This window comes from Sitodiplosis mosellana, unplaced genomic scaffold, assembly GCF_009176505.1.
Source record: "Sitodiplosis mosellana isolate CC-2019 unplaced genomic scaffold, AAFC_SMos_1.0 Smas_scaffold_1, whole genome shotgun sequence".
NCBI lineage: Eukaryota > Metazoa > Arthropoda > Insecta > Diptera > Cecidomyiidae > Sitodiplosis > Sitodiplosis mosellana.
This window is the reverse complement of record NW_022595244.1, coordinates 17591102-17608596: the sequence shown is the minus strand read 5'-3', so window position 1 is coordinate 17608596 and position 17495 is coordinate 17591102. Positions and strand designations below refer to the sequence as shown.

At 37.3% G+C, this 17495-nt stretch overlaps 3 protein-coding genes across 3 annotated transcripts; 2 read left to right on the top strand and 1 right to left on the bottom strand.

Moving 5' to 3' along the window:
• The first annotated feature begins 5495 nt into the window (after positions 1-5495).
• On the top strand, positions 5496-8316 carry LOC129580280 (homeobox protein H2.0). The gene is made up of 5 exons (XM_055470565.1): positions 5496-6173; positions 7134-7480; positions 7843-7905; positions 8016-8048; positions 8128-8316. The coding sequence occupies exons 1-5, from the start codon at positions 5639-5641 to the stop codon at positions 8287-8289; spliced, it is 1140 nt and encodes a 379-aa protein (XP_055326540.1). The 5' UTR covers positions 5496-5638; the 3' UTR covers positions 8290-8316.
• A 9-nt stretch (positions 8317-8325) lies between these two features.
• On the bottom strand, positions 8326-11328 carry LOC129580284 (dnaJ homolog subfamily B member 12-like). Its single transcript, XM_055470579.1, has 5 exons — positions 10817-11328; positions 10193-10746; positions 9986-10116; positions 9741-9904; positions 8326-9659 (listed from the first exon to the last, which is right to left on the bottom strand). Exons 1-5 carry the CDS (start codon positions 10947-10949, stop codon positions 9535-9537), a joined length of 1107 nt encoding a protein of 368 aa, XP_055326554.1. The 5' UTR covers positions 10950-11328; the 3' UTR covers positions 8326-9534.
• On the top strand, positions 11306-15801 carry LOC129580277 (bromodomain-containing protein homolog). The gene is made up of 7 exons (XM_055470549.1): positions 11306-12082; positions 12176-12417; positions 12532-12573; positions 12666-13028; positions 13121-14509; positions 14575-14884; positions 14965-15801. Exons 1-7 carry the CDS (start codon positions 11571-11573, stop codon positions 15572-15574), a joined length of 3468 nt encoding a protein of 1155 aa, XP_055326524.1. The 5' UTR covers positions 11306-11570; the 3' UTR covers positions 15575-15801.
• The last annotated feature ends 1694 nt before the right edge of the window (positions 15802-17495 follow it).

Below are 17495 nucleotides of genomic sequence, written 5' to 3'. Positions count from 1 at the left end.
TCTTTTGATTAGTTCATCCACATTTTCGGAAAAAGAGATCCATACATTCATGTGAAAATCATGTGAAAAAAACGCCAAAAATGATGATCAAGATAAAGCGAAGAAAGTCATTAACAAGGTGGTTGGTTTTGGCGCTTTAACTCTAAAACGAATCAAGATATCGAGAAATCATCTGGACAAATTCAAGCACCGGTTCGGACATAGAAATATGCAAGATAAATATGCAAAGCATAGATGCGTGCGTCGACCGTGCATTGCGAGACGTACGCATAAGTGTGTGTATGAATACAGTACACATCAAACAAAGATGGCTCTGTTGATATGTTCGTCGCACGATCGTCCGTACGCGTCAATGCTTTGGATATTCATACAGTATAGAACATCTGGGTAAACATATTTCTATGTCCGAACCAGTGTTTGGACAAATTAGATTCAGCCGCTCACATCACCAATTTAGCTGCCATGCATCCGAGCAACCATGAAAAAACGCAAAAAGTGATGACTTCCTTCTGGAATCAACAAAATAAGGCGAAAATATTCATCAAAAGAGAGTTGGTTAAATGCAAATACTGCTTGATTTAAGCCAGAAAAAAATGTACACCCGAGGACTCAGAGGAACCCGATGCATACGAAAAACGTTCAAAAAGGTTTTCGCAAAAGACAAATATTGGGACGAACAACTAATATCATTTTTCTGCTTTCAGATTCATACTATTCTATACTCTACGTATAGTTACTAAGGAATTCCGATGACAGTTGAATCAAACAGATTCGTAATTCTAGGAAAATGCCTTCGACTCTACAATTGTCCTTCGAGTCTAAGCACGAGTATTTTTACTCTAAAAGGGAATGGAAACATTCAAAAGTTGGAACATATTAATCACAAAAAAAAAATTATGCGAATAGCGTGATTTTTCTCATTTCCTCCAAGTGTTTCTTTCTTTTTGATTTCATAAGCAAATATATACAGACTATAAACTTTAAGGAACTCTATCGGACGAAATCTAAGGGCCCCGAATGGTCAGGTTCACAAACCTTTAAAGTGTATGATGTTTGGACATCGATTCATACTATCGATTGTTTGGTTCTTTCATCGCAAAATTTTGTTCTCTCAATATGTTGAAGTTTTTTTCATTAAAAAAACAAAGTAGGAACAAATTGTAGATAAATTGTAGAATTCAAATCAGTCATCCGATTCTTGATGATTTCAACAACTTCAGGCTCCAGGAGCGTTTATCATTTAATATGGGAATAAAACTGCTATAAAATGCTATAAAACGTGTTTAAATAATTGCAGTAACCAAGAATTAATTATAGTGGCCCGAAAATAATTGTAGACACATTACCACTCTATGCCCAATGCAAATTGCCTCATTTGTAGCGTTTTATTTTCGTAATGTGATCATCTCTCGATTACACTGAAAACGACTTCAAGATTTTATATGAGTAACTTTTGCTGAGTGTTTTTGTTAACAGATTTTTGTGCCGTTCTCGGAATTGGTTCGGGCTATTGGAAGGATAAATATCTTAAATTGTAGGTAATTGCAATTGCTTTCGATCCCGCCTGACCAATTTGTGATATCTGGTTTCATAGTCACACCACTGAAAACTTGCCCTGCCTACATTTGGCAGTCTGTTTCTGCAAATGCAAGTGGTTAACTCAGCAATGAATATTAAATCAATGCCAATTCACAATTTTTTCACATTTCTAGCTACTCGAGACTGGAAATTTCGTCCATATAATACAAGTGTCAATCCCATCTGCGGTGGCCATTGGTATACTTTGGTACCATTTTCCATTGCGTATGCAGAAAAGTTTACCAATAGCGCTTGCTACCAGCCAGCAAAAACGGTTCATCCAAGGATTCTCTGGCTATCATTGCACTCGAGATGTTTTCAAAAAGGTTTCTTCGGAAAGAAATTAGATTGAAAAGTGAACAATAATCCATTTCTCTTTTATATTTTCAGATTATAAGAATTTCTTCTGACTGTATTATGTTTCCAAGTCCTAAATGTTGACAAAACTCATAAAGACCATGAAATACATTTTGGACTTGGAAACATAATACAGATGGTGCTTAATTTCGTTTTCATACCTACTATCTTTGAATGAAATGTCTAATGTCCATACTAGATAATATAGAAATATTAGATATGCCCTATAGAATAGCTATAGCGCACCTATATACAGTGAAAATAATAAATGTAATGAGAAAAGAACATTTAGTCGTGTTTCAAAGTGACCAAATATATTTGAAAACAGATTTTGATAGCATTTGTTACGGGTAATAAATAGCATATCGAAAATCATTTCGCTGATCGACAAAAAATTGCGTTCTTCCGGATGTTCTCAATTAATAAATTCAGAATGGACATCTCTTGGTTGATGGAAAGGATTTAACACCACGCTCATAGTTCATAGTACATGCGTCAGTTGCACTGTATTATTCGTTGTAAATATATAAACTTTCTGTACATTCGAAGTGATAATCAAAGCCGTCATTAATTATTTATGCTGTAAGCGTTCTCATTACTCGTTGGGTGTGCGATTAACGCGTGTAGCGCAATTCACTGATTCTCATAATGCTGTCGGTTTGATTGTACGTCGGCCGTGTTCGTTGGTCGCTGCTTTTCCCTACAAGAAGTTTTAAATGTTGAAATGAGAAGCAAAGCAAACTGCAAACGAGACCCACTGTTGGCTCCCAATGTGCTGTTGATGTTTAAGTCGCACACGCAGTGAGAAGAGAGAGCAACATTTTGTTGTATACACGCTTGCTATTAGTTTGTTATGAATGATATCGAAACTGCTGATGCTGGATTGTGGTTTCCGCGTAGATGCTTTATTGCATCGGCGATGCGCGTATTCATTGTATCGTACTACTTTGGAGCTGCCTTGTTGTTGGCTGCCAAATTGTGTGAAATTGTTAATAAACATGTCAAATTGTCCTAGCGGGTGGCACACGCACTTCACAAATCTGTGCGCTTGCTTCGTATAAAACATCCTCCGACTGATCGATACAGTGTGCTGTGCACAGAGCGTTTGGTGCAAAAGCACAAGGCGAAAATACGAATGAAGCAAGTTTCTGTCAGCAGGATCATTTTGCGTTTTATTTCATTATCGATTTGGTGCCCGAATTTTAAGTCCAACATATTCCATCCAAACGGAATTAAAATGTTCTGAGAGAAAGAGCGAAAAATCTATTGATTTGATCTCATTGAGATGAACTTTATCGAATCGCGATATTCGTTAATAAAACTCGAACAAATAAAATTGTAATCGCGCATACTTGAAGCCATAAATAATGGGGGCAGCAAAACGAAAAGCACGAAATCGACGATTCGTTATCGAATTTACAAATCTTTGTCCAAATCGAAAATCAAACGTAACTCTCTGGTACAGCGCTGATTCCGTGATGAATGAAAAAATGCACAGTGCTTATTTTTCTTATGAGTTTGTACGTTTTTCTTGCCACCCGACTCGCCAGTCCACCACGAATATATTCGAATAAATGTGACACATAAATAAAACTTCGTATAAAATAAACTGACGCTGTGATATAATGTAATTACATGTAATATTAAACACAATCAAAATAAAGCATTTAGTGTCCGCTTACAATGCGAATTATGTTCATAATTTTTGCTTTTGTTGTTCCTGCCGAATGCAAAACTCTCTACTGGGCTGGCAACGATTTGCCGACATTGCGATTCGCTTCATTCGTTCGTTCGTCTGTTCGTTTTTTTTTGTATGCGCGTTAAATGGTTTTGATTTCGTGCATCAGCCAGATAATGAACGGTATGTGGCCACAAGAGCTGCGCACTAACGCATCAGAATCAGAGATATGTATCTGTTGCTCACCTTTTAAAATAACACGTAACCGACACATAAAAAACCATTTAACCGTAGTTTTCCACTCGGACATCAACATAGATGCATGCGATTATCTCAAATGAAAATGATTCAACTCGATAATTAATCATACCCACTCACACATAGGTATATAAATACATATGCAGCAACACACACACTTTGCTCATCAACATGAAATGCGTTTGGCGAGCGCAGGTTCAGATACACCAATCGCCAATCACAATGATCATAATAAAAATGAAATGCAATGCATTAAATTAAATGTTGAATGTAAATAAATCTCGGATTTATTGCCAGCCCCAAACATTGTATGGAAATTAAACGAAATCATGGGCTGGAACGCACACCAACCAAAATCATGAACATATTTCAATCGACGACATTTCGTTCATAGTTATCACGCAGATTGTGAAATAAGTGCCATTTTTTTCGAATTAAATGGCCTCATAAAAATAGCCGTGGTTCAATTGATTTCTTTAATTGAAATTAAATTATTGCCGAAAAAAAGCATTGAATTATTCGAGTTTCCTTTGGCTTACAAAACTGGTTTCAAAGTAGACTACGAATAACAGATCATAAATTTTCCCAATATCCGAGACAAGAATATTATATTCTTTGCTGTGCACAGATTCTACGCGACTTCCTTTTACGCTCGAAGACGGCTGGCCGCGGATGTCAATATGAATCCAATTAGCTTTATTGTCATGTTAACATATTTCCGATGATCTCAAGTCGTAAATAAGGCGCCGTTCGAACCAAATGAATTTCCACCGTGAATTATAACCGAACACAAGTATCAATCGAATCGAATTAGACTGGGTCAATGCAAATCCTGTTGCTGTTGTTGGGCAAACTGTCCGGTCAATTCATTCATGTTCGTTTCATTTAAATGTAAGCAAACCATAACTTCAATCTCATTGAGATTTATTTTATTTGATTCTGCTAATTGCCCACAAAAACTGTTGCATTTTCACTTCGCACACACATCGTTCACAAGTGACTAGAACAGTGTTTGTTATCACGCTAAAACGTTTAACTCCGCTTGATCATTCAACCAATAGCCGTCGAGTCTCCTCCTACTTTTCTCTTCAATCCATTCACACACGATTCCAAGCAAAGTGAACACAAAGCAAAATGATCGAGCCTGCTTCAGTGCGGCAGAAAATCTCAGCAACTGCTCAGTTTGATATTTGAATTCCGATGAATCGCTCGATCATTTCGGGACACAAGCTAGTTATTGGAACATAGAATCGATAGGATTATTTTTGTGAACATTGCAGTTCTTCTGTAGAATTAAGATTTTAATTCATTTTTTTAGCGAATTTATTTTTTAAATCGAAAAAAGTGTAATAATAATTACTCTAAGCTTAGAACGATAAATTTTGCTTCGCTATCAACTGAACTTTAAAGTCAGAACTTTATTCGTTTTCTACTTCAACACATAACATGAGCATTCAGTACCAGTTTTGAATTGATTCAATTGAAAGTTAAAAGTGTTGATCGACAAACAATTGAAATCAGAAAATCCATTCATTAGTTTATTATGTAAACAAACTATTCATATCGATAAATAAAACTTCATCCCATATTGGAATGTAAACTATTTCTAATTAAGAGAAGCGATCGTTATTGGATTTTCGATCCTAACGCTAAAAATCGATAATTGATGTGAGTACGCACACCGGGAAATCGATATGTTAAATTGGTGTGTATAGCGCCTGATCTACATTTTGTTTACACATTTGAAATCAAGCCGATTGATGATAAATGATTCCAGTGGATGGTACAAATAAGAAAGATAAATTCGTTTACCGTCGACTTAAAGATATGGAAATGAATGTGCATTCGAAGAAATTCGCACTGTGCTCAAAGGCAGATGAACAGTTAGTGACTGATGATAGAAATAACAATTTGAAAAATGATCAACTTACGGAGAAACAACAAACAATGATTCAAGAAAATAACGAAATTACTACACAGTGGAAACAAATCGATGAGTTGAGACTAAAGTTTCAAAACAGTGAGCAAAACATGGACAAACATTCAAGTGATACACATTCAAATGACTCACATTCTAGTGGACCGATGGAAACTATCAAAAGTAGTGCTGCCATAAATTTTAGCGTCGAAAGTATTTTGAATGGTTCAAGTTGCACAAAGAAATGTGATATCGAAAATGTTGATCAAAAATCGTTGGAAAGAGGGCATTCTCCGCAAAAATCAGCCATTCCCGAAGATTGTAGTCGAATTTATCGGCCGATGCCCATGCGATACGTGTCCAATCCTACTGCAGTTTATCACGGTAAAGGATAATGACTTCTCTTTTAAAACCCATAAATTTCCCGGTAGAAGAACAAGCGTAAGAAAATCCAGAAAATATATTGGCCTCTTACACCAGACTCATAATTTCATTCGACCATATTTGTTTATGTAAATCGCGTATTTCGGTTTGTTTTACACACAATCCAATTGGTTTCAAGACTTCTACTTTGTAAACAATCGTGATTGGTCTATGATGCGATGCGACCCGCGATTTGAGTGAATGAGGAAAACATATCGCTTGTGTAAATCGCTTGAATGATGCTAAACAAATGTTCGTACAAGTGGTGAATGAGAGATGCGTATCAATATGTCTCTGCTTAAATAAACAAACTCATAATAATAATCGATTTCCTGTTCATTTTACCACGAAAATTTATAACATTATACCCACCAATTAACCCATACGCATTCCAAAAATTAGATTCGTTAATTGATTGATGATTTTATTATTTGTTTTCGGCTTTTTATCCGATTCAATTTTTACAATTTCATGTGAGCGAAAAATGCGTGGCTTCATTTTTTCTCTATCTCTCCAATTTCAAGGATTTATTTGGAAAATGAAAAATGTCCTAGAGATACAGATATGTTTATGTAAAGCGAATTTGAAACCGTCTGGATAAAAAATGTGTTGTATGGAGAAATGTTGTTGATTCTATCATTCGCACCCTTTTGTAAATTCAAATACGCTTTTTTGTTCGCTTCGAAGAGCTATTTTGTGGCAACAGTATCATTGCGGTTAATCATTATTTTCGGAGGATTTGTTTGGCTTAAACAATTCATTATTTGAGTAATATTTTTTTTATGGGCTGATGTTGATTCGGTTTTATGTTATGTTTGTTTTTTCGAGTTAAATATCAACACGTCCATTTATACTTGATATTTCAAGAAAAAAAGAACAGCGAAATTTAGCCGCTCTATTTGTACTTACAAAATCTTTCAGGTTTCCCTATGAATAGTGCACCTTTGCCCCTGCATCGCCACATAAAATATCCAATTCCAAATTTCCACGGTGCACCGCTTCCGCCCACGTCATTCAGTCCGAGTTTCAGTGTAGATCGGTTTTTGCTACCAACTGCTGTTTCATTTTCACATTTCCAAAGTTCTCATCATCGTGCCGATTGCCTCGTGGATCCAACTAATCCGAAAATTACAGCAATTCCAGCACCATGTGCATCATCAATAAACAATACAGCAGCGTTGAGTCAATCAAAGCGTAAACGATCTTGGTCTCGCGCAGTTTTCAGCCAACTCCAACGTAAAGGTTTGGAAATTCAATTCCAAATACAGGTAAATTCTTGTACAAATAATTGTTTAAAATGGCATAAAACACAACTAAACCGTAAAACAAAGACTCATTGCAAGTATTATTATTAACTAATCAGAAATGATTCGGATCAAGGCAATAAATTGAAAGTGAGAATTGGCAATATCTTTACGGCGAATTGATCGTCGTATCGGGTGTGAAGCTGTAGAAAAAACACTAACGTGTGGTCTTCTACAACGATCATTTGCCCAAGCAATTCGATTTGTTCTTGTGCTTAAATACCACTCTAAAAAAAATCTAATATCAGGCAATCCGTTGCAATTTATCCATTTTTATTATGAATAATGCCAATTGTCTGTATAAATGCCATTCATTTCAAATACAGAAATACATCACCAAACCAGATCGGCGGAAATTAGCAGCCCGGTTAGGATTAACTGATGCGCAGGTAAGGTGTTATTAATAGTACGTTGCAATGTTAATAATATTGTTAACTTCTGATGATCAAATAAAACGAATATTCGCTTCGAAATTCAATCTGAGATACATATTTCGTAGGTGAAAGTCTGGTTCCAAAACCGACGTATGAAGGTACTTACTCATTTTTATTTTAAGGTACTTTTGAATGAAGGTAATTTTTTATCTTACTCATTTTCTATTTTTTATGAAGTGGCGGCATTCGAGGCAAGAAACAAAGGTGGATAAGAATCGTGCTGGCAAAACTGAAAATAAGGAGGACGGCATAGATCAAGACATTCCCTGTGGCAGTAGCGCGGAGAGTGATAGCTGCAGCAGCGATGATGGAAATGAAATCGACATCGAAGCTGAATAGATTAGAAATATTTTTCAATGAAAAATGCAAACATACTTTTCGTTATCTATTTATTTGGTGCATTTTTGAAATAACAAAATGGGTCAACATTTCTTTATTTAAATTAAGCTAACATAGGGGAAAAAACATTCATATTTTTGTTCGTATCAAAATTTGGATTCAAATCACCATTTCGTTCATACGATAGTTTGGTTTCAGCGAAGGAGTCTGAGTTTAAATTTTACTAGAAACGCATTAACATGGTTCCGGAATGAAGTTTTGAGAAAGTTAGCTATCTCTCTGAGTTTCATCACATGGAATGATACGTGTGACGGCATATTTTTACACGGAACTTCGTTCCCAATGCCCCGAGCACTTGCTACATATAATAACGTGTGGTTTCTAATATTCGAAAACGTTCGCTCTATATATAGCAAGTGCTCGGCGCACTGGGAACGAAGTTCCGTGTGAAAATATGCCGTCACGCGTACATTCCATGTGACGGAACTCAGAGAGATGTTTTAAAAATGGAATCAATTGGATAGATTTGGAAATGGGTGTTATTGAAAAAAAATAACGGGAAATGCTTTATTTATTTAAACTGTAAGTTGAAAAATTGTTGCAAATCACAATCAGTTAAATTTCAAATCGATTGATTTTTCCTTTTGATTTGTGAAGCAAAGTGGATTTTATGGAGGTAAGGCTGAACTTTGAAATGTTGTTTTAAAATGATAAATGTATATTTGGCATATAATTTGTTTCCCTTTCCCAGTTATTCTATTAAAGAAAAAACTCGCACATTTTGAATTTAAAAGCAATCTTGATATGGCAACGGGAATGGTTTAAAAATTCCTAACTAGATCAATTTCGTTCAAAAAAGCCAATGGTTTAATCACACTCAAAATGATGTCATTAAATACAACTCAGGTATTGGATAAATAGGTGAAAAAAAAAGAAAAATTGAATCACACGAGGATCTAGCTCGATTAGAAAACAAATAAAATACTATGGGTAAAACTCTATTGTTCCAAAATAATTACAGAATATTTGTAAGATTTAAGTTTTCGGTTCGAAACGGAGCTACGTTTTGTTTGGTTCGGTCATCTATTGTTCGATTGTTCAAATAACCTGTATGGATGAATAAAAGATAAATATATAAACAACAATACACGAAAACAACCATCTAATCGTGGTGTGTGTGTGTGCCGGTGCATTATCACGCCAAATTGCATCAGCTTCCGTCTTCTAGCTTGGGTAGTAGCTTGTTCAATATATGTACTTTGTGAGGCCAAGGCGAGCTAAATTATCACACGATGTCACCTTTAACGCTTTGGCTTGCTCCATTTGACTTGCACCGCCGAAGCTTCGGGCACGTGCTATCATAAGGTCACCTAAACAATAAAATACACGCAAAATGTAACACAGTCCAGAAATGTTCCTTCAATTTTTCATGTGTCAGTATCAACACTCACGGTAGCTACGTTCACGCATACAATTTTGCTTCATAACCATTATATATTCTTCCTCAATAGTGTTTTCTAATCGATGCAATGAGCCTTGGTACTCCTTTTTAAACGTGTCCCGAACATAATATGGCACATTCAGGTGATGAGTGCGCTGCACAATTGAATACTTCCTGAAATTTACAAAAACACATTGAATAGCTGCTCTGACCACTAACCGCCTTCGATTCAATTCACATTGAAATGTTTCTTACGAGGTGGGTGACAAACTATAAACGGGATCCGATGTAAAAAACGATGCCAACATTGAAATTAATACCAACACAAGTATTAAACCAAAAGCAAGACTTGGTTGCTGCTGATGATTTTGATGATATTGTTGTTGCTGAAATTATCCAAGAGAAAAAAAAATCAAAAATGCATTCAAATTTGCATCGTTTCCAAAATGTTTGGCACTTCACCTGTGTGTCACGTCGTGAAGCATACTGTCTATTGCTTGTGGTTCTCGTTTGTGGAAAGCCATTACCAAAAAACATGTTGAATAATTCTTCGGCAGTGAAATCGGAATCGAATCCCGTGCGATAGGCATGCTCGTACTCATGATTTTGATGGTAGTGTCGTTTCGGAATTTTATCTGGTTTATTTCCAAACAGATCGTAATGTTTTCTCTTCTCCGGATCGGTTAGACAACCGGCAGCAGTCCCTAATGCTTTGAATGCTTCAACAGCTCTCGGTGCACGATTCTTATCGGGATGCAATTGTAATGCTAATTTTTTGTAAGATCGTTTGATTTCCGTGTCAGTAGCGTCTTTCGTGACACGCAACACTTCGTAATAATCTTTGCACCGTAGAATTCGCTCGCACAATTCAGACTGCTCTTTGGTATATTCACTGGATGCTGCCTCATTACGCTTTGCCTGAGAACTTTCACTATTTGAATTCGTATTACGTTTTCGTACACCATCGGCTGTGTCCTTGGTTTCCGATTCTCTCGATTGGATTTGAGCTAGAAGATCTGGTCGAGAAAAAAAAACAAGTTCACATTAAGACAATGACCTTCGCTACATTTTCGTCGAGTGCTTTACCTTTGGCCTTTTGAGATGGATACAAATTGTCGGCCTTTCGCAAAAACTTTTCGGCCCGCTGTAAATTGCCTGATTTTGCTGCATCGAGTGCAATATTTATGCATCGCTGGGCCTCATCCTTATTTCCATCCATTACAATGGAGACTTGTTGCAAAGCAAATTTTCTACGATTGTTACAGAGCTCGCGCAATTAATGTAATTGCAGTGAAAACCACAAATTTTATGTAATTTCCTTGCGGGCAACAAATATTGATTTTACTTTCACGCACAAAACAAAATCACTCATTCACACCAGTTAATAAATAGGAATACTTGAAAATATGAAGGGAAATAGACGAATTTTCACTTATGAATGCACTTCAAAAGTGACGAAAATAAATTAGTTTTGATTTTTTTCTATTTTACACAACATTCTCACAGCTTCTGCACTCGAAATGTCGTGTTATTTTCAGTGCATTAAATTTACACCATTCTGTCACATTAACCTGCACTGTCAAATGTCGATACTCTCTTTTTTCCATTGTTATTCTCTTCGCGCGAGAGAGTATATTGAAAATCTAGTACCTCAATACATAAACATTGCTTCGCAGCTGTCATCTGTCAGAGTAAACAACTTATGCCGCGATTGAAAGTATCGCAATCGCATAAAATGAATTTAAAATCAAGCATAAACATTATTTTCGAGTGGAATTTGTGGACATTCAATTATTAAAGTGTGTTTTGTCGTGAATATTTTGTGCGGAACGTGAAAAGAATGGGTTTAGATTTTGATCCAATCGACTATTGTCGAACACTGGCGCGAGCACCATCGCCATACAAGTGTCCAGTGGAAAAATGCAGCAAATCGTACAAATCTATTTATGGTTTGCAATATCATTTGGTGAACTATGATCATGATACGAGGCAGCAAATTACGCCAGCTCGAACGCCGGCCAGAAAACAAAAAAGTTTCACTTCGCCGAACGCTACAACGCCTGGTGGCGGTGGTTTGGCCAATTTTGGTTCACCGAAAGAGGGATTGACCTACTTGGAAGCGCAACATGTTGTTCAATTCGAAATCGATGCAAAAAGTATTAAAGTGTCTACCATCGAACCGATTCCAATGATTGAACCGGAGGAATATGAAAAATTGGTTGAAAAAGGCGAAGCACCACCATTCATTGAACCCGAACCGGAGCCACATATCAAACTACCCGAAGCCAATTTCAATAAAGTGGAAAATTACTCGATTTGCGATGCACCGCAAAGACCAAACGCGTATATCAGGTATGTTTGTGAAACTTTGAAGATAAAAAAAGAAATACCTTGTTTGGCCTCAGTCAGTAATGATGCGATTTTTTTTTCTTGAACAATTCGTAGATTCATTGAAAAAAGTCCGGAAGAATTGGACGGTGAAATTGAATATGATGTGGATGAAGAAGATGCCATTTGGCTTGAACGAATGAATAATGAACGCGCGGAGAATGGATTGAGTGCAGTTTCCATTGACACACTCGAATTGCTGATGGATCGTTTAGAAAAAGAATCGTATTTTCAAACGACAAACGAGCAAGGCGGAGCTGTTGTTGATGCAGATGCTGTGTGTTGTATCTGTTTGGACGGTAAGATTCCAGTTGTTGAAGTGGAGCATTTTAAAACTTCAAAGAAACATCAATTTTATGCATAAGTGTTGAGCTTACGTTATGAAATCTAATGTTGATTTCATTTTTTTTCAGGCGATGCTACTAACACCAATTTCATATTATTTTGTGACAGATGTGAGTATTTGTATCACCTTCATTTTGCTATATCTGCATTTTCTGCGCAAAATACGAACATTCTCATTTTATATAATTCCTATCATCAACAGGTAATTTGGCCGTGCATCAAGACTGCTATGGCGTACCCTACATTCCCGAAGGTCAATGGTTGTGTCGACGTTGTTTGCAGAGTCCAAGTCGACCTGTTGATTGTGTATTGTGTCCAAATACAGGCGGTGCATTCAAGCAAACCGATCGGAATCAGTGGGCTCACGTTGTCTGTGCACTTTGGATACCTGAAGTTCGATTTGCAAACACAGTTTTTCTAGAACCGATAGACTCCATCGAAACGATTCCTCCGGCGCGTTGGCGTCTTACATGCTACATTTGTAAGCAAAAAGTTGGAGCCTGTATTCAGTGCCAGCGAAATAGTTGTTATGCTGCTTTCCACGTTACTTGTGCCCAACAAGCAGGTTTGTTGCGAATTTTTTTGATCATTGTATAGACTTTAATTTCATTGGCCACTGTTTGATACTATTGCAATGATGCTTAAATCATTTTGCAGGATTATACATGCACATGGACACTGTAAAATCAACATCCGACGAATCGAGTCCAGTGACTGTGCAAAAGATTGCCTATTGCGATGCGCATTGTCCAGCCGTTACGGGTGGAAATGATAGCATGAATTTATCGAGCGCAGAAGCGGAACGACTGCGACAACAATCTCGCATCAAAATGAAGCAAGCTCGCAAAACGTTAGCCATGAAACGAGAGAGTGTGCCCATCATATTGGTGCCGACAATTCCACCTGATCGCGTGCAGCAGATCACATCGTTGGTCCATTTCCATAAGAAATCACAGTTTATTCAACGACTCATCGCCTACTGGACACTGAAACGGCAGCACCGAAATGGTGTTCCGTTGCTACGACGTTTGCAAAGCCAAGGTGCGATGCATCAAAATCGCGGAATCGAAGGATCGCCCAATGCATCCGAGTTAAATCAACAATTGAAATACTGGCAATGCTTGCGACAGGATCTGGAACGAGCTCGTCTACTCTGTGAATTGGTTCGCAAACGTGAAAAGCTCAAGGCATTGTACATTCGAACTGTGGAACAATCGATATTGATGCAACTGAATCCGCTGGAGGAAGCCATGTCGCGGCTGCTTGACTCAATCTTTGCAAAAGACATACAAGAGATTTTCACCGAGCCAGTGGATGTGGAGGAAGTGCCTGATTACCTGAATGTTGTTACACATCCGATGGATTTGAGCACAATGCGATCGAAACTGCGCGAAGGAAAATATGAAATGCTGGACGACATGGAAAATGACTTCAACTTGATGATACAAAACTGTTTGGCCTACAATAACAAAGATACAATCTTCTATCGTGCCGGCGTTCGTATGCGTGATCAATGTGCTTCGCTGTTTAAGTCTGTGCGGAAAGAATTGATTCGCGATGGCATCGTTGAAAAACCACAATCAGATGAATCAATTGCGCACGAAGTCGATGCCGAGCTAGTAGCATTGATTGAACAAGATCTACCGTACGAAGAACTAATATCGAAATTGCAAGAGCTTATGAAGAAAACGATGCGAATCAAACATGGTTTAGTTCGACAGAAACGTGTTAAGAATGTTAAAGCCGAAATTATGAGAGCGAAAAAGCAATCGAGTAAAGGTGGCGACAAATCGAATTCAAGCAGTCCAACGAAAGCCACCGGAACACCGAAGAAACGGCCCCGATCACCAGCCAATACATCACAGTCCGACGATCTGGAAGATGCGAATAAAGAATCACAAACACAGCCAATCACACCATCATGTAGTCCAATCAAAAATGCTGGCAACAGTGCGTCGCCATCGGGCGTGAATCGACGCACTGCTGTTTTATTCACACGGAAAGCAAAGGCGGCTGCTTCGATTAAGAAGCCGGAGGCAACAACTGGTGAGTTAAAAACGTAACGATAGAAGATTTTTTTCTTGACTAACAATTTTTTTTTCTTCATCTAGGTCGAAATCCACTTGCTTCCGATTCAACGAGTAGTACACCAACATTGAGTGCCTTCGACAATAAACACACCTCGCCAAGTGCGTCTTCTTTAGCCGTACCATCGACAAGTGGCTCAACATCTCTTGGAAGCAGTGGGTGTCAGAAGAAAGTTTCACCGTTGAAAGAGCGCTACGTCCCTTCTAACATTATGCCCGACAGCTTTCGAACATACCGTGGACGAGGTTTGGCACAGTCATCCGATTCAGAGGATTCAAACGTTAGTTACACGCATTCGTGCGAATGTAGCAGTTGCACTGGTTCTGAGTTCGGGTAAACTATCAATTATTATCCATTTTTCAATTCGCGGTTCGAGCTCAATAACAAAGTTCAACGTTTCGTGTTCCCTTCAGCTCAAGCTATGACGATGAGGATGATGATTTCTTCAGTGGGAGTGACGATCGTGAAGAGAATGAGAAAAGTAATCTGATAAAATCGTTTGGCACTCCGTCGACGACGGATGTGTCGCCGTCAAAAAAAAAATCCGAAGACAGTTCGGGAACAAATGCAAGTGCTTCGAATAATACTTCATCTGAGTCTATATCCAATCATTATGCGAACGTTAATCAATCAGACGGTACGGGATACGAGCCGTTACAATTGGTGTGGGCCAAGTGTCGTGGTTATCCGGCCTATCCAGCTCTAATTATCGATCCAACTATCCCAAAAGGATTCATTTACAATGGCGTTCCATTGCCGACGCCACCACGAGATGTTCTCGAGCTACGCAAAGACAAAGTCGAACCGGTATACTTGGTACTATTTTTCGATGCAAAACGCACGTGGCAATGGCTGCCACCAAATAAATTGGAAAGATTGGGCGTAAATGATCAGCGCGACAAGAGTAAGTTAACGGAGAGCAGAAAGCAAAGCAAAGCCGTTCGAAAGGCCTACGAAGATGCATTGCACTACAACAGCCAAGTAACAGATCTGAATGGTCAAGGACCCGGAGCAATTATGTAATCAGCCATTGAAATTTTATTTCGTTCGCATTTCAATTTATTTTGTATCATTTTAGACGTTAAGTTTTCACCAGTTTTCTTTTTCTTTGCACTTTTGAAAACATTAAAAACATTTCCACCACGTTTAATTATCCGAAGTTAGTTATTACTATTTTTTGGCTAGGAATAAAAACGGTATAATTTTTCATTAAAAAAATAAAAATAAATAAAACTGTTGAGTCGAACAAACACGTTTTAATCCGTTATGTAGGTACAAATCAATAGGCTCATTATCAGAAAAATTTGGAAATTAGCCGAAAAATATCTAAAATGATCAGAAATGCTTTTTCCAAAATTGATCAGAAAAAAAGTACAATGATCAGAAGTATATTTAAAATTATCAGAAACTCTTTTCAAAACTTGATCAGAAAAATAACGAAAATTAACAGAGAATTTTTCGAAATATGATCAGAAAGAAATATATTTTTATCATAAAAATATCCGAAAATGACTAGAGTATATTCGCATTTTGACTAGAAAACTTAATAGTTTTACGGTCAATTTTTGTTCAACGGGATGAATTTTACACCGAGGGGTAAATCTATCCGATTTTTGTTCACCGAGGTAAAAATGGTCAATTTTTGTTCACCGGGGTAAACTATTTTTTGGAATAAAGACCAAATCATACGCAGTTTGATGGCCTGATCGATCAGAAATGTATGTCATTTACTACAATCTTTATAAATCATGTTTTCACACATTTTTGGGACCGAGAGGTCAAATATTTACACCTATGTGTAAATTTTACACCGTGAGAGGTAAATTTTTACACCTCGAGGGATAAATATTGCCCCGCGAGGGATAAATCTTAATTTACCCCTCGAAAATTTATCTCGGCGCAAAATCATGAAATAACTTTTATCCCTCGGTGTAAATTTTTTTTGTTCCATTTTATCAAAAATTGTGTCAAAACATTGGAATCATCGCTTAAAAGTAAAAATTCGAAAGAAAAATGATTTGTTATAAATAGAATAGAGAAAAATCGCATAAAACTCGAAATACAATGAACTTGCAGAAACCTCACATTTTTTATATAACATAGATTCGCATATATTCATGCGTTCGTGGCTTTGTTATTGTTGTTGTACACTCACTGCACTGCGAATGTCTCGTATACACAATCACACAAATTCCCAAATATTCGTACGGATTCGTCTCAAGCGCTTGTGTTCTTACCCCCTAGAATATTATTATTTATTTTACCGTCTAATCACAGACTGATATATAATAATATCATATAATTCATTTACATTTGATAATTTTACAAAAATAATGAAACACCCCAAATCGGATCACCTAGCCACCAGCCCTATTGACTTCGGAGTGGCGCTCTGCGGTCACCGATTGTGTTCACTGCTTCTCATTATACATACAATTCTTCGAATACATTTTTGTCTAAATTTAACACATTTGTACAAAATATTTGTCTTGATGCCGAATCACATAACACTTGTCTTACTTTGTTAAAATATCTACACGCTAGGATAAACGGTTGGTTACGAGCATAGTCCGTGCCATACGTTTCAATTCTGACTAAGTCTCTATTTCTCACATTTCTTTGGTTCCTATTATCTACTCGTCTCAAATATACGATTCTTTCTCTCAGTGCCGTGCTAATTAAATTTCCTAATAAGAGATCATAAATTAAAAATACGCCGCCTCCAAAGCGGCTGAATATTCAAATTATCACATCTAAATTGATACGATGGCAATCTGTAGTAGGGTGGTTTTTTTTCGGACTTTTTCGAATTTCACATGCGGCAGTATTTTTTCAGGCGAGGTTGGTCATAAAAATAAGCCCTGTACATTTTTAGCCCGATCGGACAACGTTTACCGTTTGGACGAAATTTCCTTGAACCTTCACTTCACTCTTCACATTCAAT

What these genes read in the sequence shown, in the direction of transcription:
- LOC129580280 (XM_055470565.1), top strand. Translation starts at nt 5,639, where the DNA reads ATGATTCCAGTGGATGGTACAAATAAGAAAGATAAATTCGTTTACCGT. An exon ending in TCCTACTGCAGTTTATCACG is followed by an intron (nt 6,174 to 7,133) that starts GTAAAGGATAAT and finishes AAAATCTTTCAG; the next exon opens with GTTTCCCTATGAATAGTGCA. An exon ending in TAGGATTAACTGATGCGCAG is followed by an intron (nt 7,906 to 8,015) that starts GTAAGGTGTTAT and finishes CATATTTCGTAG; the next exon opens with GTGAAAGTCTGGTTCCAAAA.
- LOC129580284 (XM_055470579.1), bottom strand. Translation starts at nt 10,949, where the DNA reads ATGGATGGAAATAAGGATGAGGCCCAGCGATGCATAAATATTGCACTC. An exon ending in TCCATCTCAAAAGGCCAAAG is followed by an intron (nt 10,747 to 10,816) that starts GTAAAGCACTCG and finishes TTTCTCGACCAG; the next exon opens with ATCTTCTAGCTCAAATCCAA. An exon ending in TATGCGTGAACGTAGCTACC is followed by an intron (nt 9,660 to 9,740) that starts GTGAGTGTTGAT and finishes TTTATTGTTTAG; the next exon opens with GTGACCTTATGATAGCACGT.
- LOC129580277 (XM_055470549.1), top strand. Translation starts at nt 11,571, where the DNA reads ATGGGTTTAGATTTTGATCCAATCGACTATTGTCGAACACTGGCGCGA. An exon ending in AGACCAAACGCGTATATCAG is followed by an intron (nt 12,083 to 12,175) that starts GTATGTTTGTGA and finishes AACAATTCGTAG; the next exon opens with ATTCATTGAAAAAAGTCCGG. An exon ending in GAAGCCGGAGGCAACAACTG is followed by an intron (nt 14,510 to 14,574) that starts GTGAGTTAAAAA and finishes TTCTTCATCTAG; the next exon opens with GTCGAAATCCACTTGCTTCC.